The sequence below is a fragment of the Schistocerca cancellata genome, chromosome 4 (genome assembly GCF_023864275.1).
Source record: "Schistocerca cancellata isolate TAMUIC-IGC-003103 chromosome 4, iqSchCanc2.1, whole genome shotgun sequence".
Taxonomy (NCBI): domain Eukaryota; kingdom Metazoa; phylum Arthropoda; class Insecta; order Orthoptera; family Acrididae; genus Schistocerca; species Schistocerca cancellata.
The window spans coordinates 167,962,941-167,987,665 of record NC_064629.1 but is presented as its reverse complement, the minus strand read 5'-3'; the positions used below and the strand labels follow the sequence as shown (position 1 = coordinate 167,987,665).

Sequence of the window (24,725 nt, the reverse complement as noted above, 5' to 3'; positions counted from 1 at the left end):
ATTGTCCGTTGCACGTCGCCTACCACCGCGGCAACCACCAGTGCTCTCGCCCGCATTTTTTCTTTGGAAGGCCTCCCCTCTAGTCTTGTTACTGATAATGGTTCGCAATTTGCCTCTTCCGAATTTGTGGATTTTTGTGCTTGTCACAGCGTTATGCATGTCACGGCCCTGCTATTCCATCCACAATCCAACGGTGAGGCTGAACGACTGGTCCCCACATTTAAGGCTCAGATGCAGAAACTTCTGCTGCTGATGTTGCTCTTCTCCAGTTTTTGGCGTCTTACTGTTTCACCCCCATGGGCGACCACAGCCCGGCTGAGCTCTTACATGGCCGACAGCCCCGCACGCTACTTCATCTTCTGTGGCCTTCCACCTCACGGCCGCGGGTGCCTTCACTTGGCCTGTTTACCGCCAATGACCTCGTCTGGGTACGGGGATATGGCAGGCGGCCAAAATGGAGCCCGGGCCGCATCTTAAGACACCGTGGCAGACGCCTGTATGAAATCAGACGGACACGGGTGTTGCAGTGCGTCATTCGGACCAGCTTCGGCCTCGTGTTCCAGCAACGCTTGTTCCGAATGCCGCTACACCACCTTTGGCTCTACCTGACGCTCGGGATCTTGGCATCTCTCAATACTCACAACGCAGCCCTCTCACTGTCATCGCAATGCCACCAGGAGACATGCCCATGCAGGAACCGGATGACCATCCTCTGTCAGAGCAAATCTACTCGCCTCCTCCTCCAACGGACGCCGACACATCGCCCATGTCTCCTGTCATATCAACTGGACTTGCCGCAACGGGCAGATTGGTGCATGGGGCCCCAGCAGATTCGACCCCTACGTCTCCTGTCATCTCGACCTGTTATCATTGGGGACACTTCCGTCCGTACGGGAAGCCTCCTCCTTGAGACTTTACGGCGAGTCAAACAACGCCTATGGAAGTTAGCCATCTCCAGGACACCTCCATCAAGACCAGTGCAAAAACTTCAAAGGGGGAAAAGTGTTGTGACTCGCCAATCATTCAAAGCGCTGCCACGCGATTACGCGCGTCCTCTACGTGTGGCGCTGTCTGCCAGCCATGCAGCATCTGCGCCATCTAAGCGGCCAGCCGAGCAGCATCCGCTAGACTGGGACTCAGTGCTCATTCGAATGCTAACGTGTACACATGTCTTGCTTGTCAATTTACTCTGTGTCTTATATGTGTTGTGTCGTTCTGAAATATATGTGTTAAACTTGACGTTATAACAGTTGTAGAGAAATGGTTTACCAGACTCTTGGAGATTATTTCCAGAATGAATTTTTGCGTCTACAGTGGAGTGTGCACTGTTTTGAAACTTCCTGTCTGCAGATTTTTTAGTCTCACATTGACAAACTGGGAAAATTACTATTTATTATCAGAAATGATACTAAATATACTGCAAAACCAGCTAAGGATCTCTGGAAACTACTGAACACAGATAGTTTGCAAGCACAAAAATTATGTTGTATCAGATTTGTTAGAAGATCTTCACATAATAAGGATCACTGAGCATAATGTAGTTATATCAGAAACGATCACCAAGGCATATAATACTACTACAAATAATTATAAAATTTACATGTTCCAAGAAATTCATAGACAGGCACAATGAATTGGAGCTCAAACATTTAATTGTGAGAGGGTTTAATGCAGAGACAAATGTTTGGCCATAAGTTTTTAGGGTATAGAGTTGTAATATCAAGCAAGTTAGCACATGAGTAAAGTATACAGGGCGTGCATAAAGTCCGGAAGCACTTTCAAATTATTTATTGCACAAGAACTAAACATTGTACAAATGTCATACATATTGCATTTTGAAGAGAACCTCTGAAAGTTTTTTTTACAAACATTTGATATGCGACTATGAGTGACCCGGCAGACGTCAATATGGTAATCAAATGTTTACCATATCCGTCCCAGCATAGCATCGTCAACTGTGGCAGTTGCTTCCCCTATTCTCTCCCGGAGCTCTGCTGCATCATATGGTAGAGGCGGTACATACACCAGATCTTTAATGTGTCCCCACAGAAAAAAAGTCACACGGAGTGAGACCTGGTGATCGGGGAGGCCATTTCATGAAACAGCTGTCCCCTTCTCTAACACAGCCGAGCCATCGATGTGGCAGCTCCATGTTCAGGTAACCACAAATTTCTTGATGAAAATGGGGTGGAGCCCCATCCTGCTGAAAGATGAATGGAGAGTCTGATTGCATTTGAGACATCAGCCACTGCTGCAACATGTCCAAGTAGGAATATCCAATGTCAGTGCTCTTGGTGAAGAAGAATGGCCAGTACAGTTTTCGATGTGATAAGGCACAAAAAACATTTACCTTTGGGGAATCATGCCCAAATTGAATGCATTCATGTGAATGCTTTGTACCCCAGATTCGACAATTGTGCCTGTTCACTTCCCCATTAGTGTGGAAAGTGGCTTCATCGCTAAAAATTAAGCAATTAACAATGCCATCCCCATCCTCATTCAATTGTTGCAACTGCAAACAGAACTAAAAATGCTCGTCTTTGTTGTCATCCTTGAGCTTCTGCACTAGCTCCAATTTGAATGGTTTCGTAGAAAGTTTCTGTTGCAGCACTTTCCACACTGTCATTGGAGCCATTTCGAGTACATGGGATGCATGACACACTGATTTCTTTGGGCTCCTTGTGAATGTCGCTTGTATGTGCTTCACATTCACTTCACTCACACTGGGACGTCCACTGCTCTTTCCCGGGCACAAGCAACCCGTCGTAAAGAATTTGTTGTGCCAGTGCTAAATGGCCTTCCTTGTTGGTGACTTCTTACTGTTCTTGGTTCTAAACATCCATTGAACAGCTGTAGCACACTTGTTTTTGACAAACTCAAACATACAGAAAGCTCACTCCGCACCTGAACTCACCATGTTTGTGACTAATGCTGACGATCATCAAATTACCAAATTACGCTGTTGTGGTATACATGAAAAAAAAACTTTCAGGGTTTCTCTTCAAAATGACACAGGTATGATATCTGTACAATGTTTGGTTCTTGTGCAATAATAACTGAAAGTCTTCCCGGACTATATGTACACCCTGTATTATTGAGCTTGGTAAAAATATCGTGTTTTGCAAAGGGAGTGGTCAATGTTTGCTATGTTCAATGCAATTTACTGAAGCTTGGTTGTGAAAGCTCTACCAAAGAGAATGTTTAAGGGGCCTACAAAGGCAGTTTTAAAAGGAAACAAAAACCTTAATACAAATTTTATAAGAAATTAAATCAGTTTTGATCCTTTCAGAGATGTTTAGTTTTCTGTAAGTCACTTTTTTTGGCTTTAAGAAGAGTATGTCTCTAAATTTATTTCCTCTTTTAATAATCTACTGTTCAGGAGTAACGGCCCAATTAATGTTAATTTCTGTTATGGTTCATGTCCATTGAAAACATCTTCTTGAACTTCTTCCTGTGTTCAGTTACTGAGTAGTCACCTTTGCTTCCAGCCTAAATCAAATGTTAAGTTTTCATAGTATAATTGCAGTAATGAGTTCTGAAACAAACTTGGCAAACTCTGTAGAAAACAGTGCGGCTGACTGCAAAGGTTTTTGTGATGACATTATCCAGTAAATTCTTTTTGGTTTATGAGGATTTTGCAGCTTTCAACAGGATACTGAAGTACATTTGTTTTCCAAGTTTTCAAGCAAATAAAATGCGTGTTGCACCATGCTGAAGACATTGCTGGCCTAAGGGTACCATGAAATAAAAATGTTCCCTGTGTTAGTGGCAATAAGGCAATAATTATGTGAAAACATACCATTTGTATGGTTTTAGAGCACGATAATGTCTCAATTAATATACTACATTAACTGGCTGATGATGTTCCCATTCAAGCAATGCCAAAATACTTGTGTTCATTTAAGAGGATATAAAATGTAAGACTGGCAATAGCAGGAATAACTTTGCTGAATAAGAGAAATGTCAGAAAATACATTGTTTTCAATAAATTTGATATAGTGTCTAATTTGCCCAGTCCACAACCACCAATCACAAATCTCCTACAACTGATCCCAGTCAGATACTAATGAATGAAACAGGAAATCACCTCAGTAGGACAAGGTTCGTGTGACGCCACTCTGCATTGTTGCCAAATTTATTCAAGATGGCGGCGATGACGTCATCCAAGATGGCGGCGTGTAGACTTGGCAACAGTGCATGACGTCATCCAAGATGATGGCTTTGGGCAGGAAAATAGGCCAATATGACTACGCCCACTATCCTAATCCCCAGAAAAAATAGCAGGAATCTTCCATTTTGCCGGAAAATAGGTCAATATGGCTACGTCCACTAACCAAACCCTCCAGAAAAAATTGGCGCCAAATTCAAATCCCAACACGATAATGGCTGCAAAAACCATACTCGTCTTTATTATTATTCATTATTATTTATTATCATTCATCATTTATTATTATTGGTCTACCTCCACTAGAAAATTGCACCAAGTTCAAATTCCAACACTATAATGTCTCAAAAACTGTACTTATAGTTTTTATTATTTATTATCTTTTATTATTATTTATTCAAGATGCCCGATTTTTGTGGCGAGAAAGCCATTTGCGTTGCATCCATAACAAAAATCTATCACATGTTCAAATCCCAACACCATAATCGATCACACGTACGAAATAGTCCACATCCTATAAACTTTCGCACTCACTTATCTTTTTTCACTGCTAACCTATCAAAATCACGTCAAATAATAAAGTGCACTTATAGTAACCTAAGTCACATCCTTTGATTTTGCAGGGGGAAAGGGACTGAAGTCTTTATTTCAAGCAGTACGGTCATCAGTTGTTCACCAACACAATCAGTACATATCTTCGAGATCGCAGCAACATCTGGTGCAGTCGCCACGACATCCGCACTCCAACTGAATTAGTTCAAATCGTTGCCACCCCCTGGCCCCACCGGCCAGTCCGTGGGCGGTTGCCATCAGTGGTCACGTAAGGCGGCTGCTCGCACGCTGGACTGACGGCGCGCTTGCGGCCAGCCTGCGCTAGCCACTAGACTAGTGATCGCTCCCACGTCGTAAACATGTTTTCACTGGACACGCTGGAACTTGCCGAGGTTGACGTTACAACGGTCCGTTGTCCGTTCACCACATGTATTCGTCACCTCTGCACGTTTCCCACTAAAATTGTTTGCATGGGAATGGAATCACACAACAGTCGGCCGTTCGGCTCAGCACGTGGTTTGACAAAGAATGCCCTGCCACACTTTTGGCACGAAAGTTGTTTTCCTGGACACGTTCAAACATGTCAATGCCGACCGTTCGCCATCCACCACGTGTCTTTGTGCGATCGAGAACGCCGTGCTACACTTTTGGCGCCAAAGTGCGCTTGAGAGTCGAATCCGCCATGACTATACAACAGCACGTTTGGCCGCCATGAGACGCCTCGCTAAGTTAATTGATCATGCGACTCTCACTATTCAATCCACATGATCACACTGCCTAATCGAAAATCGTCCCAAAAAACAAACGCCCATATACGTGAGCCATCACTCTCACCAATTTAATCTAACGCAAAGTTCTCAACTCAAATCCCTATTCAAACAAAAGTAAGAAATCACTCAATATAGTGCCCTCCTACCTGCAAGTGAATCTAACTCAAATTTCTCAACTCAAACCCATGTCTACAGAAAATAAGAACTCATCCAAATTCTATATTGGCCCTCAAATACTTAACATTCTCTTTATTCACACAAAATTCTCTCTTTACCAAGAAAAAAAAGTGCCAACAATATTCATCTCCAGACTTTCTAAATAATTTCCCTCAGCACTTACTAACGCCGTTCTTAATACTGTCAACCTCCAATTACACTTATATAACATACTTTTTAATAATAAATGCTGTCTAAAAGACATGTAGCTGTTAACATGTGATTGTTACACTGGCTGTGAAGCCGGTTTATTCGCTGTGTTTACAGACTGAAGATATGTGACTTCATCATGATGTTTACAGTCTTATTAATTGCTCCATTATTCCACTTTCAACTATGTCTAGAGTGATGTGATGTCCATATTGCATCATTAGTGGACTGTTTTGTAACCGTCACCACTTTATTAAGATCGTAAATGATGTCAAGATGTTGAAATTAAATGTTAGTTATGATGTGACAGCAGTTTGACAGTTCCATTCTTACGATGCTCTAGCGTCTGTGTGAGTGAGTGTGTGTGTGTGTGTGTGTGTGTGTGTGTGTGTGTGTGTGTGTGTGTGTGAGAGAGAGAGAGAGACAGAGAGAGAGACAGAGAGAGAGAGTGACAGTTGGTATTGCTCGAAAGAGCTGAAATATAAATTTATAAGTAATGATTCCCCCCCATGAACCATGGACCTTGCCGTTGGTGGGGAGGCCTGCGTGCCTCAACGATACAGATAGCCGTACCGTAGGTGCAACCACAACAGAGGGGTATCTGTTGAGAGGCCAGACAAACGTGTGGTTCCTGAAGAGGGGCAGCAGCCTTTTCAGTAGTTGCAGGGGCAACAGTCTGGATGATTGACGGACCTGGCCTTGTAACACTAAGCAAAACAGCCTTGCTGTGCTGGTACTGCGAACGGCTGAAAGCAAGGGGAAACTACAGCCGTAATTTTTCCCGAGGGCATGCAGGTTTACTGCATGATTAAATGATGATGGCGTCCTCTTGGGTAAAATATTCCAGAGGTAAAATAGTCCCCCATTCGGATCTCCGGGCGAGGACTACTCAAGAGGACATCGTTATCAGGAGAAAGAAAACTGGCGTTCTACAGATCGGAGCGTGGAATGTCAGATCCCTTAATCGGGCAGGTAGGTTAGAAAATTTAAAAAGGGAAATGGATAGGTTAAAGTTAGATATAGTGGGAATTAGTGAAGTTCGGTGGCAGGAGGAACAAGACTTTTGGTCAGGTGAATACAGGGTTATACATACAAAATCAAATAGGGGTAATGCAGGAGTAGGTTTAATAATGAATAAAAAAATAGAAGTGCGGGTAAGCTGCTACAAACAGCATAGTGAACGCATTATTGTGGCCAAGATAGACACGAAGCCCATGCCTACTACAGTAGTACAAGTTTATATGCCAACTAGCTCTGCAGATTATGAAGAAATTGATGAAATGTATGATGAGTAAAAGAAATTATTCAGGTAGTGAAGGGAGACGAAAATTTAATAGTCATGGGTGACTGGAGTTCGACAGTAGGAAAAGGAAGAGAAGGAAACATTGTAGGTGAATATGGATTTGGGGCTAAGAAACGCAAGAGGAAGCCGCCTGGTAGAATTTTGCACAGAGCAAAAATCATAGCTAACAATTGGTTCAAGAATCATGAAAGAAGGTTGTATACATGGAAGAACCCTGGAGATACTAAAAGGTTTCAGATAGATTATATAATGGTAAGACAGAGATTTAGGAACCGTATTTTAAATTGTAAGACATTTCCAGGGGCAGATGTGGACTCTGACCACAATCTATTGGTTATGAACTGTAGATTAAAACTGAAGAAATTGCAAAACGGTGGGAATTTAAGGATATGGGACCTGGATAAACTGAAAGAACCAGAGGTCGTACAGAGTTTCAGGGAGAGCATAAGGGAACAATTGACAGGAATGGGGGAAAGAAATACAGTAGAAGAAGAATGGGTAGCTTTGAGGAATGAAATAGTGAAGGCAGCAGAGGATCAATTAGGCAAAAAGACGAGGGCTAGTAGAAATCCTTAGGTAACAGAAGAAATATTGAATGTAATTGATGAAAGGAGAAAATACAAAAATGCACTAAATGAAGCAGGCAAAAAGGTATACAAACGTCTCAAAAATGAGGTCGACAGGAAGTGCAAAATGGCTAAGCAGGGATGGCTAGAGGACAAATGTAAGGATGTAGAGGCTTATCTCACGAGGGGTAGGATAGATACTGCCTACATGAAAATTAAAGAGACCTTTGGAGAAAAGAGTACCACTTGTATGAATATCAAGAGCTCAGATGGCAACCCAGTTCTAAGCAAAGAAGGGAAGGCAGAAAGGTGGAAGGAGTATATAGAGGGTCTATACAGGGGCGATGTTCTTGAGGACAATATTATGGAAATGGAAGAGGAGGTAGATGAAGATGAAATGGGAGATATGATTCTGCGTGAAGAGTTTGTCAGAGCACTGAAAGACCTAAGTCGAAACAAGGCCCCAGGAGTAGACAGCATTCCATTAGAACTACTGACAGCCTTGGGAGAGCCAGTCCTGACAAATCTCTACCATCTGGTGAGCACAATGTATGAGACAGGCGAAATACCCTCAGACTTCAAGAAGAATATAATAATTCCAATCCCAAAGAAAGCAGGTGTTGACAGATGTGAAAATTACCGAACTATCAGTTTAATAAGTCACAGCTGCAAAATACTAGTGCGAATTCTTTACAGACGAATGGAAAAACTGGTAGAAGCCGGCCTCGGGGAAGATCAGTTTGGATTCCGTAGAAATGTTTGAACACGTGAGGCAATACTGACCCTACGACTTATCTTAGAAGAAAGATTAAGGAAAGGCAAATCTATGTTTCTAGCATTTGTAGACTTAGAGAAAGCTTTTGAAAAAGTTTGATTGGAATACTCTCTTTCAAATTCTAAACGTGGCAGGGGTAAAATACAGGGAGCGAAAGGCTATTTACAATTTGTACAGAAACCAGATGGCAGTTTATAAGAGTCGAGGGGCATGAAAGGGAAGCAGTGGTTGGGAAGGGAGTGAGACAGGGTTGTAGCCTATCCCTGATGTTATTCAATCTGTATATTGAGCAAGCAGTAAAGGAAACAAAAGAAAAATTCGGTATAGGAATTAAAATCCATGGAGAAGAAATAAAAACTTTGAGGTTCGCTGATGACATTGTAATTCTGTGAGAGACAGCAAAGGACTTGGAAGAGCAGTTGAACGGAATGGACAGTGTCTTGAAAGGAGGGTATATGATGAACATCAACAAAAGCAAAACAAGGATAATGGAATGTAGTCGAATTAAGTCGGGTGATGCTGAGGGAATTAGATTTGGAAATGAGACACTTAAAGTAGTAAAGGAGTTTTGCTATTTGGGGGCCAAAATAACTGATGATGGTTGAAGTAGAGAGGATATAAAATGTAGACTGGCAATGGCAAGGGAAGCGTTTCTGAAGAAGAGAAATTTGTTAACTACAAGTATAGATTTAAGTGTCAGGATGTCATTTCTGAAAGTATTTGTATGTAATGTATCCATGTATGGAAGTGAAACATGGACGGTAAACAGTTTGGACAAGAAGAGAATAGAAGCTTTCGAAATGTGGTGCTACAGAAGAAAGCTGGAGATTAGATGGGTAGATCATATAACTAATGAGGAGATATTGAATAGAATTGGGGAGAAGAGGAGTTTGTGGCACAACTTGACCACAAGAAGGGATCGGTTGGTAGGACATGATCTGAGGCATCAAGGGATCACCAATTTAGTGCTGGAGGGCAGCGTGGAGGGTCAAAATCGTAGAGGGAGACCAAGAGATGAATACACTAAGCAGATTCAGAATGATGTAGGCTGCAGTAGGTACTGGGAGATGAGGAAGCTTGCACAGGATAGAGTAGCATGGAGAGCTGCATCAAACCAGTCTCAGGACTGAAGACCACAACAACAACAACAACAACAAATAATGATGGTGTCCTGGTATTACTAAAAACAAAAAAGAAAATAATTTCTTTCTAAAAATGACAAAAAATTAATAAAGCAACACCAAAATGAAAAGCCTCTTACATGTTGCTTCTCTCCATGTGCTGTTTTGCACACAGAATGGTAACTGAGGCACTTATTGGAAGAAGAACCCATCCAAACTAATGAACTAAAACGAGTTATACTTCCATGTGACACAGCTATTGCTGTAATAGAACTGCTGAGAAGGAGAACGCTAGTAGTTTACTCACATGGACAATGAACTGCATTGTAGTTTTCCAGGAACACAATTGAGGAAATTTTGAAGCTAGCTGTATAAGAGAAATTATGACTTATATGGAGGAATATAGGTACTCAGTTTTCCCTTGCTCCATTTGCACGTGAAACAGTAAGGGAAATGATTACTAGTGGTTCAACATGCCATTCGCCATGCACTGTATGGTGGCTTACAGTGTGTGTATGTAGAAACAGATAAAGAAGAACCAAGTAAAGAATCTGTACAGAGCCACTGAAATGAGGATTACAAGTTTCATAGATTGTACTTATCTAAATGAAATATTATTAGTAGGTCAGCATACACAGTGCATTGCTTAAGCATTCCAGTTTTAATTTTTATATACATGAGAGAAAAATGTTATAGTTTGAAAAAAAAAAAAAATTCCTAGCCTGTAAAAGGGAAAGGAAAGTGCCATAAGCTATGTGATGCAGTTTTCTATGTTAGATATCCTTCATGCCATGTTAGTTAAATAATCAAATACCAAGACAAAATATGCTATATCCTGTATATTAGGTGTTCTGCAGAAGTCTTAAGGCACAAAGTTGAGACATTTCTAAGTCTAACTTGAGGGTATTGATTGTGACCTGGACCTATAAACAGATGTTTAAGACACATATGTAGAGTGGAAAAGCTAACTGGGCCAAGTGTTAGAATTGGTTGGTTGGCGCTTTTTTTGCTATAGTAATCTGCATTCTGATGCCAGTACAGAACTATATGATTGAAGTAGAAAGTCATATCCATTTTCATCCTATAAGGCACCAAAAGATGGCGCCACCACTATGTGCAGAGGTACTTTACACTAACAAGATCTAAGTGCCACAGCATGAACAAATGCCAGATTTGGTATGAAATCCATCTTGCACTGTAATCTGGTTTTCTGCTCTTTAAGTTTATTGTTTTACTAAGATCTGTGTGTTTTGTAAGATGGATGTCGAAGCTTTTAGTTCATCATAAAGTGTGAAAAAGAAACAGAAAAGAAAGCTTGTACAAGAATTCAGAGTTGTTGTGAAATCCTACGTTACTTAAGAAACTGTCAATAAGAAAGTGGCAAAACGAGATGGCTTCCTGTCAGGAGTCCTGAATATCTTACACCTCACAAGTTAAAGCCATAACCTTTGTGTGTAGTGTGACAATTGCACAGTCAGTTGGAGACCAGAGTCATTTTGTTTTACATATTTGTCACTAATGGTTCCTTTGACACCATAAAACACAGGTTTCTTATGGGTGAATGCAGTGGTATAACTTTTGCTCTGATTAAGAAACATCCAAAATGTTCTGAAGTTCCAAATGTGGAAGGCCTTAAAAATATCATTATTTCTGCTAGGCCAGCTCGGCCACACAAGGTTATAAATATGGCAGGAAAAACTTCATGAATTTGGTAGTGCTTCAAGAAAATACATCTTGATGATTACTATTAACCCTGATTCATTGTTGTGTATCAGAGAAGGAAATCCAGGAGGCTATATGAAGAAAAGCTATAGTGACCTCCTGCAACGGGAGAAGTTCACTCTGATACAAGGGATCACTGTCCATCATGTGAGATCAACAGAATTTTTGTGCTTCTGTAATACAGTGGGGCGATACTGTACAAAGGAAAAGGATATTCACACTATGCTCCAATGTTTGAGCAAAGAGAAAAAGAAATTTTAATTCATTCAAAGTGCCTAACAACTTATTTAAGGGCTGAACTTAGATAACATTGGACAACTCAACATGGATGCAGATGTTAATTACTTTGAAAAATTATAAAAAGTTCCATTGGATCTAGTTATCTAAAAGTTGTTGCTGTACCTGACAAACATACAGACATATAAATATATGCAGATGTATTTAAGGAGGATAGGACAGGTGGTCTCCTTTGGCTGTGCTGAAGGTTTCATTTTGGTATTTTGAAAAACTATAAAAAATCAAAATCAGAATGGTCTTCCAATCCTGAGGCCAGTGTCATAACAAATGCACTACCACATTTGGTATATTACCTAGTGTACAATGCTGTATTATTTATACTGGCTTTATTGTATGTGTTATAAAATTAAAGAATTGTGGTCATAAGAAATACTTTTGAGACAGTAAACCCTCAAATAACTGGCATTTGTCTATTTATGAGGAAGAGATTTGACAGATGTAATAAAGTATGAGTAATTTGAAAATAAAACTGATGGGTATCAAACAAACATTCATCTAATTTTTTCATGTTTTGATGTCTACTACAACCACTCTGTATGTTCCTAATCTAGTATATTATTAATTAAATTATTATACGAATAGCAATGATGTTGTTATGAAAGCCAATGGCTTCTGAGATTGCATAATTTACTGATAATGCTTTTTTCAAATAGTAATGTAAGATAGTTTCTGAAGCTGTTGGTAATATTTATTCTTTGTGTTACAGCTTGTCTGTTCGTTGGACTGTTAGTAGGGATAAGAGGCGTAAGTAATTCAAGATTCTTCATTCATGGTTCACAGTTATGCAAGACTGTTATTCAGTATTTACACTTTTATTCTCTTCTCATCATTTTCTTAAAAAATTATTTTATCAGAAAGTAGTACTAGAATTTTATTTATTTTTTGTTTTGAAATATGGTTATAGCTATAATTTTTAAAAAAGAGAGCTGCATATAACTCCCACATCTCTTTGCGTCTAAGAAGACCGAAAATCGATTTTGCGGTTAATAAAACAAAAAAATACGACCAATGCTGTCTATCCTTCCAAGTATATCCATTATCTGGTCGTCGTGCACAGGACACTCCATGGAGTCGCCAATCAATAGAAATCCAGGTAGACAGACTTTTTAACAGTTTTAGTTATCTGCAAAATTTTCACAATGTATTACATTCCCAACAGTTGTTCAAAGTGGCGTCATTCGCCTTCTGTGCAGGCATGACACTGTTGTAATAGGTTATAGTGTCAGACTCGAACAGTGCTGGTGTTGTTTGAACAATGTCACAGGTAGTGAGAGTTATTGACAGTGGTTCTTCTTTAGCATAGTACACAAGACTTTTCATACGAGTTTACAAGAAGAAGTCAAATGGAGTCAGATCATGTGAAAAAGCTCACAATGAAACAGGACCTCCACATCTACTTCATCTTTCAGGGAATATCTGCTGAATAAGATGTTCAAAATAAGGTGGGGCTCCATCATGTTGGAGCCACATATATGTGTGATATCCTCCCACAATGTGAGGAATTTGTGTATCGGGAACCCAGAGTCTTCTGGTGCAGTTGACCACGGAGGAAGCAGATATGGGCCAACATTGACCATTGATTCCCTTATGTTCAATGACTTCTTTTCACAGTTGTGTTGTGGAGATGGCCAAATGATTTAGGCAAGATATATGTATGGTGCATAAAGTGGTGATTGACTCTATATAGTAAAATGTCAGGTCATCCACACGAGCACTATAAGGAATCTGTTAAATTTTGGCTGCATGATAAATCACACAAAGCTAAAGCCTACCAGTTCAGCTAAATATGTAGGTATTACAAATGCAAATGATTTAAGTCGAAACAGTCACACAGATAATGTTGTGGGGAAAGTGAACCAAAGGCTGTGTTTTGTTGGCAGAACATGTAGACGATGCTATAGGTCTGCTAAAGAGACTGTCTATATTATGCTTGTCCGTCTTTTCTGGAGTATTTCTGTATGGTGGAGGACATAGGAAAAGTTCGAAGAAGGACAGACCATTTTGTATTATCAGGAAATAGGAGAGAGAATGTCACACATATGATACACAAGCTGGGGTAATAATCATTAAAACCAAGACTTTTTTATTTGGTGTTTTATTTGGATATAAATATGTAACCAGTAACTTTTTTATTTTTTATATGATTTATTGTACCATTAATTAGTTTTCGAGCCACTGCAGTCCCATCATCAGATGGGGGTGTTAGAGGAACACTATCTGGACCTTGTGCAGCTAGATGCTGGGGTGGTGGCGGTGGCAAAAAATATGAAAATTTACATAGTTATTGATAATAAGAAGTTTATGAAAAGACTTTTTTTTAGTTGCTTACAGTGCACTGTTTGATAATATCCATGGCAAATCCGTTCCCATAATGCATGTGTAAGTGGACAGTGTACGTTATTGGAACATATTTACCATGGTGCCATGGATATCATGTAGCAGTGCACTATAAGTTGCCAAAACAGAACAGTGTTTTATTTCATAAACTTTTCATTATCAATAAGTATATAAATTTCCATCATTTTCGCCAGCACCATCACCACAGCGTTTCATTGCACATGGTCCAGATAATGTTCCTGTAACACCTCCATCTGGTGATGAGCCTTTAGTGGCTTTCAGACTAGTTAACAGTACAGTAAATGATATAAAAACCCAAAAAAGTGGCTGGCTGCATATTTATACCCAAATAAATCTCCAGTTTAAATCACAGTTGCAGTTCGTCATCCATAATGGATGTACTGAAAAAAAGGCATTTTTTATTGTAGTAAGATCTTTTCATGAAATTTCAATCACCAACTATCTCCTTCAAATGTGAACATATTTTGTTAACACCAACAGGGAGAAATGATCACCCTAATAAAATAAAAGAAATTGGAACTTACCCTGAAAGATTTAAATGTTCGTTTTTCCAATGCACTGTATGAGAATGAAATGGTAGAGAAATGGCGTGAAAGTGTTTTGATGAACCCTCTGCCAGGCACTTAAAAGTGTGTAATGCAGATGTAGATAGTAGATTCTCAGTGGCCTGTACATGACTGTTGTGACTATTTAGCATTCAGTATCTGCTGAAACAGATTTATCTGATAGAAAGGAAACTGGTGTTTCTATAGCATTGCAAAACTCATTGGCTCAACAGAAGTTAAAACTTGAACTTTCTCCAAATGGTCAAGATTTAGTTAGTGTTTGAGGCTGTGTATGACACCCATTTCTTACGAAATTGATCTAGTGCTGACAGAAGGTTCCTCATCCAAAGAACAAGCATGGCTTCAAAGTTGGTATGACATACAGTGGGCTGTCCTCTTTAATTTTAGTATTGTGATAACGCTTACCCTCTTTCCTGTAACTGCGTGAGCGGTTTTGGGAATATGGTGTGTGTTAAATGTCTCGTATGTGGATATTTGGCGAGATGCAACAAATGAGTTTTCCTACAGTTTCCATTTACTTGTCCATAAAAGAAAATAACACTTGCTATTTTCCTAACTATCTGTAATGCTGTTTTGAGAAGGCTAACCATTTTCACACTTCAACTCTTCAAATTGTAAACACTGACTGCAGTCCCAAAGACCCTTAGTTCTGGATTGGTTATTCAGTTTACACATCATTCCATATGAACTTCATCAGTGGAATTTCCTGGCCCCCATCCTTATGGTGTGTGCCTACATTTTGCAGAGATTTGCCTGCCCTGCAATATTAGCACTTAAGTACATAATAAATCAGTTTATCAAATAAAATAGGTGACACGTCATAGATTCTTTTATTCCACTGCAGAGCTATCCCACAACACATTCGGTTTAATGAGTTTTGATTCAGTTGTTTTCTGGCCATTGCATCTTAACTGAAACTGATACATTTGCCATTCATCACCACCCCTGAAAGTTTGTGGGGTCATCGCAAAATGGTTCCAATGGCTCTGAGCACTATGGGACTTAACATCTAAGGTCATCAGTCCCCTAGAACTTAGAACTACTTAAACCTAACTAACCTAAGGACATCACACACATCCCTGCCTGAGGCAGGATTCGAACCTGCGACCGTAGCAGACGCGCGGTTCCGGACTGAAGTGCCTAGAACTGCTCGGCCACCTTGGCCGGTGGGGTCACCACAGAAACGTGTGTGTGTGTGTGTGTGTGTGTGTGTGTGTGCGTGTGCGTGTGCGTGTGTGCGTGCGCGCGCATGTCTGTGCTTGCACATGCGCGCGTGCTGGTGCACATCAGTGCATGTATGAAAATGATAGTGTAAAACTTTCCAGCTATTGTAAATGGTGCCCCAAAGGACAGACTGAAGATAGTATTTCATGTCCAGAACCACAAACTAGTAATGCTACAAGCATAAAAACATGAGGGATAGAATCCCTACTGAAGTACCACATAACTTCCATAGATATTGTGACAATTAGTTGGTAACAATACATATTTGCAGAATGAGACAGTGTTCCTTTACGTAAAGGAAAGGAAATATAAATTATCTTCTGCAGTTTGTGACAAACTCGAAACAGATTTTAAGAAATGAGCTTTGTCTCATTACCCAGCACACCAGAAAGTATGCTCAATAGTTAAATATTTTAATGATGACACAAAACTTCACAACATAGCACAGGCATTCACAAGTACAAATCTGAAGTAGCACAACCGAAAACAGAGTTCAAGGTTACAGCAGTGTTCAGTTCAAGAGAGCAGAGTATTACTAAAGATCGTAACAGTACAAATGAGAGAGAATAAAATGCCGAGTCTACTCTGGGTTATATATTGGTGGTTGGTGTCTTAGTGAGCTGTGGCAGCATTGATAGGTGGTGGTGCATGCAAGCCTCGATGAGGCCTTGCCGCTGGCTTGGTGGTCCTGCCAGCTGGTGGACGGCCCCATGCTGAGCCTAGTGAATGCTGCAGCGGTGCCTGACAGGTGCGCCCTGTGGAAATGGAGGGATGTCCAGTGCTGGTCTGGTGGCTACCGGGCCAGCAATGTTGATTCGATTCATCCTTACACCATATGGGATAAAAGACCGACTGATTTACTACTGGCAGCAGAGGTGCCGGCCAGTGAAGGGTGGTAACATGGGTGTGTTACCACATTCCTCCTCCCTTGGGGAGGTGACAATTAGTCGGTGGAAGAAAGTCCACCATGAGGTGTGCGGCTTAGTTTCCCCTGGGAAGGTGATGTCCATGGCATTTGGGGCATAGGGCTCTGCTGAGTCTGCTATTGCTAGAAGCTCCCTGTTGGCAGAAACTGGAGTGTAAGGCTGAAGTGACCCTTGCAAAGGTGGATCTGCCTTGGTTAGAAGTGCTGCAGTTCAGTGGCAGCTGCTGGTTGTTCTGGTGTCAGGGCTGGAGTCATATGGACATTTGCCTCCCAGAAGGTGGCAACAGGAAAGTGCTGGGTGGCTCCAGCTGATGCTGTGGTTCCACTTCTTGTGGAAGGCCATCTGGATCCAGCTGAGGAAGATGGTTGTGAAGGGCTGGAAAAATCAGTTGATGAATGTTCTGTATGGGTGGGTGACTGCGCAGCATGAAGGACCAGAGGGATTCAGTGGTCAGGACGATTATTGGAGAGTTTCCAGTGCTTGGATCCAGCTGCTGGTGTGTTGATGCAGGTGCATGTGAGGAGGTGATAGTTGATCCCCCACACGGAGTTGTAGAAGGTGTTGGTGATGGGCCACTTGCCTGTTGCCCACCAGTAGTCTGAAGCTGCCATGACCTCACTGCTTGTTGATGACTGGGGATCCAGCTCTTCTACCAGCTGAAAGTGTGGGCCCATTCTAGGACACCTGGTTTAAGTCTCGGAGTGTCGGTGCTTGATGTTGGTCTGGGACTGTCATCAGTAGGTGCAGCAGGGTGCAAAGCTGGCAGCTTTGCAGCAACTCTGCTGAGCTCTTCTCTGCAATAGGTGTGTGGCTCTGTAAGTGCTAAGAAAAGAGTGTTAATGCATTCTCCACTGGAGTGCCCCCTATTAATTTTTTCATTTGAGTTCTGAATGTTTGTACTAGGTGTGTTGCCTCTTCATTTGATTGAGCATGAAACAGAGGTGCTCTTATGTATAGGACCCCATTCTTAGCACAGAAGTCTTTCAAAGTTTGAGATATGGACTGTGGCTCATTATCTGTGTCTAAGAGTGTGTGGAGTCTTTCAATCAAAAAGATCTTTGTGGCTGCTTATACAGTGTTCTCTGCTGTCGTGGAATGGTAGTAGATAATCTGCATCTACATTGATACTCTGCAATTCACCTTACGGTACGTGGCAGATGGTACCCTGTACAACTACAAGTCATTTCGGTTCCTTCCATTCAAAAATAGGGGAGGATAACGACTGTCTATATGCCCCTGTATGAGCCCTAATTTCTCATAACTTATATTCGTGGTCCTTATGTGCAATGTATGTTGGAGGCAACAGGATTGTTCTGCTGTCAGCTTCAAATGCTGGTTGTCTAAATTTTCTCAGTGTGTTCCTTGAAAAGAATGTTGCCTTTCCTCCAGGCATTTGAGTTCCTGAAGCATCTCCGTAACACTTGCGTGTTGTTTGGACCTACCAGTAACAAATCTAGCAGTTAGCAGTCCGCCTATGAATTGCTATGATGTCTTCCTTTAAATTGACCTGGTATGGATCCCAAACACTCAACCAGTACTCAAGAATAGGTCACATCCTATATGCTGTCTCCTTTACAGGTGAACCACAGATTCCCAAAATTTTCCCAATAAACCGAAGTTGACCAATCGCCTTCCCTACCATAATTGTCACGTGCTCATTCCATTTCATATCACTTTCCAAATGTTACACCCAGAGATTTAAATGATGTGACTGTGTCAGGCAGGGCACTACAAATGCTGTATCCAAACATTATAGGTTTGTTTTCCTACTCATCTGCATTAAGTTACATTTTCCTACATTTGAACTAGCTGCCTCTAATTACATCAACTAGAAGTTTTGTCTAAGTTATCTTGTATCCTCCTACAATCACTCAATGATGACACTTTATCATTCACCACAACATCATCAGTAAACAACCACAGACTGTTGCCCATCGTGTCCACCAAATCACTTATGCATATGGAGAACAACAGTGGTCCTATTGTACTTCCATATGGCACTCCTGTTGATACCCTTGTCTCTGATAAACATTCACCATTGATGAAAACATACTAGATTCTGTTACTTAAGAAGTCTTCGAGCCACTCATATATTTGTGAACCTCTTCCATATCTCCATATCTTCTTTTATTAGTCTGCAGTGGGACACCATGTAAAATGCTTTCTGGAAATCTTGAAATATGGAATCAGCCTGTTGCCCTTCATCCATAGTTCACAGTATATTATGTGAGAAAAGAGCAAGCTGAGTTTTGCACAATGCGATGTTTTCTTAAACCATGCTGATTCATAGACATAAACTTCTTGGTCTCAATAAAATGTATTATATTTGAACTGAGAATATTGTTGTGGGTTGGCAGGAGAGCCAACACTGTATTATTAGAGGAAGCCGAAAGGCACGCGTTTTAGCTCACGCAGGCTGGCGTGAGGTCTGGAACAGGACGAGGAAATTAGACTTTAGAAAAACGGACGTAGCTGGTGGAATACTTAACTTTAATCCATTAATGATGAGTGTCGCTCTTGACTGTACATGACTCAGTATCAATAGTAACTGGTAATGGCGCCTTGCTAGGTCGTAGCAATTGACGTAGCTGAAGGCTATGCTAACTATCGTCTCGGCAAATGAGAGCGTATTTTGTCAGTGAACCATCGCTAGCAAAGTCGGTTGTACAACTGGGGCGAGTGCTAGGAAGTCTCTCTAGACCTGCCGTGTGGCGGCGCTCGGTCTGCAATCACTGATAGTGACGACACGTGGGTCCGACGTATACTAACGGACCACGGCCAATTTAAAGGCTACCACCTAGTAAGTGTGGTGTCTGGCGGTGACACCACAAATATGTTCAAGGATTCTGAGCAAACCTATATTAGGGATATTGGTCTGCAATTTTGCTGGTCTATTCTTTTGCCCTTCGTGTACACAGTAGTCACCTGCACTTTCGTACAATCAGTTGGGATTTTGCACTGGATGAGAGATTTGCAATTAATTCAAACTAGGTAAGGGGCCAATGTCATAGAGTACTCTTCGTAAAACCAAACTGGGATTCCATCGGGATCTTGTGACTTATTTACTTTCTTATCTTTCAGGCATCTAGAAGTGAAAATTCTGCTAACAATAAGCATTAGGTATACTAATAACTGGTACAAACAACTTAGCTTTCAATGAAGGTCATGATGTAATACAAGTACCAAAAGAGAAATTCTTGGCACTTCATTGCACCAAGATATGTGTTGTGAACATCCACAAGAGACATGACTTGATCCCACAGCCCAGTGTAAATGAAACCTTCCCACAAACAAATTATAAACTAGCAAAGTCTTGCAAACTCTTTTGTAATAATTATGTTTTATTGTAAGCTATTTTAGTTGAGACTTGTTCACTAACCAAGGCATGCACCTAAGTAGGTCAGGAATAAGAGCATTAGATATGCTTATAAATAAAGCAATTATGGAAGAAGTCGACTATACAAAAAGCAGTGCACATAGATAGACTACATTAGACAAATGATTTCCAAAATCACAGGACAAGAACTCTTTCGTAGACAAAATTCTCTGGAAAGAATCAGTTGACGATGTCTCACCAGAATATTACAGGCTTGTATGGTATAATAAGCTAAATGGAACTATCAGTCAATATGCAAGGCGATGGAAGTATAGATCATGCCCTTGTACTACACTTCACTGAGCATCATGCTCAGCGGTGGAAGAACTACAAATACAAACTGATACTGGCCAAAAAACTTGCAGGTGAACATTACATAGAAGATGCTCCCAATATATGCAAATCAGCATGGGATTTAATCAAGAAAAGTCACAAATCCACAAAAAATGTCCAATGCTGGACCCAGAAGCAGATGGTTACTTTCTAATCTCAGTGAATAAGCTGAAAGACAAAATTAATCAAACTGGCAGCTTTAGATCGTCTTGGTACAGAACCACATAAGAGGCATGCCTTCCACTGGAATGTTGTCACCCCAAGGATATTATAAAAGCTGTGTTAGGGTTCTAAACTACAAAAGTATGTACTGCTATTGGTTCTCTAACTATAGAATTTAAAAAAAATAATACATCTCATCTGTCAGCCTCTTTCTATCATCTATAATATGTATTTAGAATCTGGAGCTTTCTCTGATGCACTAAAAATTGATAAAGTGATACCAGTCTTTAAAATGGACATAAGCATCTGCCACAAAACTACCAATCACTTTCTGTTGTTCTAATTTTCTCCAAAGTTTTTGAGAATCTAATGTACAAACACCTCAGTAACCATTTTGGAAAGCATGATCTCCTCTCCAACAGACAACGTGGATTCCAACATGATAAAAATACCACTATAGCTGTCACTGATGTTAACCAGGTGTTAACTGCATTTGAACATAAGAATCTTGTACCAGTAGTACTTTGTGATCTCAGCAAAGCTTTTGACAGTATACCATTTAACACCCTACTTGCAAAACTGGCATATTATGGCATACACAACCTATCTTTAGCTGTAATAAAGTCATATCTAAGTGACAGTTAGGTAGTTCGTATCAATTAAAAGTAGAAGCTCCTCTTTGAAGGAAGTTTGCACTAGAGTGCCACAGGGTTTAGTCCTAGGTCCCTTGCTGTGATCATTTCAGTTAACGATCTGCCTTACCATGTAGGAGCAGAGTCAGTAGTGTGATAGGCAGATGACACAACACTGCTCATTACCCACCATGACATGACAGAACTGCATCAGGCAACACAGAGAAAAAATTAGAACTGACACTGAATAGGTTTTCTTCCAATGAGCTATGTAATACTGATAAAACACAGGAACTAATTCTGGGTTTTCCTACAGTTGTGGGAAATAAATCAGTTAAATTGTTAGGCTTTCATACTGATTCAAAATTGAACTGGGAGGAGCATATAAGCCATGTCTGTAAGAGAATAGCAAGAGTATGCTATCTCATGTGGAAACTGAGAGATGCATTCCCTGGTGAGTATCTGAAGGTTGCATATTTTGGCCTATTTCCATTGCATGTTTCCTATGGCACACTGCTATGGTGATATTGCTGCTATGTCAGTGAAAAACAGTTAAATCTAAGGCACGCTGTCATTCCCTCTTTATCAAACTCCAGAGTGTTGTTTATCTGGACGTTTACACAGCATTGGTTTATGTCAAAAGCAAGGCATGTTGTCATTCCCTCTTTATCAAACTCCAGAGTGTTGTTTATTTGGACATTTACATACCATTGGTTTATGTCAAAAGCAATTTAAATGAGCTCAGTAACTGATAGATCAAGCCACAGACTCACAAAACTGCAAACACACACAAAATAACATGATTAAAACTTTTTAATAAACTTTCAATATCTGCTTGGACATTGCCCTATAATAATTCCAAAGTTAAGATATATGATTAGTTACTCAAACATCCATTTTACAAGATAGCCGAACTATTTGAAATACACGTGATTGGCATTTGCATGTAAGGATATTTCTAAATGCTATGGAACAAAACTGTAAAGCGTCTACTGTAAAAATTATTGTTAATTGTATATTTAATGTTCGAACCTCTTCTGCTGTAAGTGGCCAGTGTGAATAAACTGAGTACTGGGAAGACTTTTAATACCTGACCACAGTCTGATGCCTTCATATTGCAGGAAAGAAAGAAAAGGAGGAAGTGTAGTTATTTTTGTTAAGAACTGTGTCAAGTATAAAGCAGTTGATGTACACAGTTTTTGTTTAAAGCAACAATTTGAAGCATGTGCCACTGAGTGTTACATGAGTAATTATACCCTCTTAATTTTTGAAGTGGAATTTTTTGTGCCCATTTGACAGAGCAGTCCCAAATTAGTCTAGTGCGATGTTCATTTTGTTGATTTGTATTAACAGGGAGGGTAGAACACGAAAAGTAACCAATCCTGTAGCAGCGACAGTGTCACCCTGGTCTGCGTAGACTGCTACCGTCACACAGAAGTGCTGCAAGTCACTGCTGGAGTACTGGTTATTCTTCAGGTTTTGCTGTTTCTGTTAATATGCTTTGATAAAACAAATGATGTACTAGACTAACTTGGGACTGCTCTATTTATAGGATGCGTAAAATTCTTATTTAAAAACCATTTTGTTTGTAATAGGAAACAAACTGATGCATTCCATCAACGCTGGGTGTCATATGAAAGATGTGATGAGTAGGATTTGTTTGTACACATTGCAAAAACAAAATTGCAAATTTCTGCCAAAATTCCAGAGAAAATGCACCTGATGATTTATAGGAGAGACACCCGATATAGGGCAATATCAGGGAATGTCGACCTCTTTCTGAAGCAGCTCAGCTCACTTTTGCTGCACCAATTTAATTATAAAAGTCTTTCGTGATACTTGGAGATTTCAGTATCAACTTCCTAACACACAGTAGTGGGAAGACAGACCTGGAACATGTGATGTACACCTGTAACCTCATCCCAGTGGTCAATTTTCCCACCAGGGTAACTTGGTAACTTGAGATTTCAACACCCTAATTGACAACCTTTTTGTAGACGAAGGGAAACATGGCACTATCATCATTAGTAAAATATTAAAGTAAATGGTCTCTCTGATCATGATGGTGATGGATGTACTAGTAATAATATGAATGCTTGCAAGAGTAAAACTGAGCCTCAGTGGAAGACAGTAGGGCCCATAAATGGTAATGCCATTAAGGCCACCAAAATAAAAAAAAATTGTAGTCACATGTGTTCTAAAACAGATGTCAGTTCCAAATATAATCAGTTTAATAATGGAATTGCATCAATATTTGAAATTTCCTTTCCAAAAAACGTTTACAAGATTCAACCCAAAGGAATCACAAAAGAATCATGGATTTGAAAGGGCATAATACTATCTTGCAAAGAGAAATGCGAATTGTACATCACAGCAAAAAATGCAGGAAATCCCACCCAAGTAAATAATTATAAAAAGTACTACAAAGTATTAAGCAAAGTTAACTAACTAACAAAATTTGTATTTTAGCTGCTAAATCAGTCAGTTCTGTAGTAAAATCAAAACAATCAGGTACATAATAAGGAGTGGGACAGGTCTCAAATGTGCCGCTAAACGAATAAACTTTGTTTTAAATGTTGTTGAAAAATGTATGAGTAACCAGGAGATAATTGCAAAACCTTTCAATGGCCATTTCGTAATTGCTGTTGAGCAGATAGGCTGCAGTGGCACCTTAGAAAGTGCCATGGAAATACTGAAGCACCATTTTTCCAATCCTGTAAGTAAGGTAAGTGTATCTCTGTAAATATCACATGCTGAGTTGCAGATAGGCACAGTGAAAAAACTGTTACATGCTGAACTTTTGGCCAAAGCTTTCTTCAGAAAAGAAAAGAAAAAGAAATCCTCTCCCTTCGACCACTGCACTGTTACGTATACATGAGATGCACTTGCTTGAGTGAATGTGTGTGTGTTTTCATTTCTTTTTATTTATGAAGAAGGCTTTGGCTGGAAGCTCAGTGTACAACAGTCTTTTTGTTGTGCCTGTCTGCAACTCAGTGTGTCATCTTTACAGTGAGTAGCAATCTATCTTTTCATATATATTGTAACAATTATATATCTAAAAACAAAGATGATGCGACCTACCAACCGAAAGCGCTGGCAGGTCGATAGACACACAAACGAACACAAACACACACACAAAATTTAAGCCTTCGCAACAAACGGTCTTTCCCTCTCCTTCCCTCTTTCCTGATGAAGTGACCGTTTGTTGCAAAGGCTTGAATTTTGTGTGTGTGTTTGTGTTCGTTTGTGTGTCTATCGACCTGCCAGCGCTTTCGTTTGGTAGGTCGCATCATTTTTGTTTTTAGATATATTTTTCCCACGTGGAATGTTTCCCTCTATTATATTTGTAACAATTATATTGTTATATTACATCCTGGATTTTCCATTGTTTGTTTTCATAATACTGTTGATATTCCAACCTGGACTTTCCATTATTTGATAAGAGTATCTCTCATGACCAGAAATGAGGCAAAGAAAACCACTGCTTCACTAAAAAGCAGAGGATCATCAG

At 40.2% G+C, this 24,725-nt stretch overlaps 1 protein-coding gene across 1 annotated transcript in view; it reads left to right on the top strand.

Moving 5' to 3' along the window:
* LOC126184692 (uncharacterized) overlaps positions 1 to 24,725 on the top strand; it is a 331,999-nt gene that overhangs the window by 32,640 nt on the left and 274,634 nt on the right. The window contains exon 5 of the mRNA XM_049927189.1: positions 12,344 to 12,381. Within this exon, the coding sequence (XP_049783146.1) occupies positions 12,344 to 12,381 (38 nt within the window). The remainder of the gene's footprint in view (positions 1 to 12,343; positions 12,382 to 24,725) is intronic.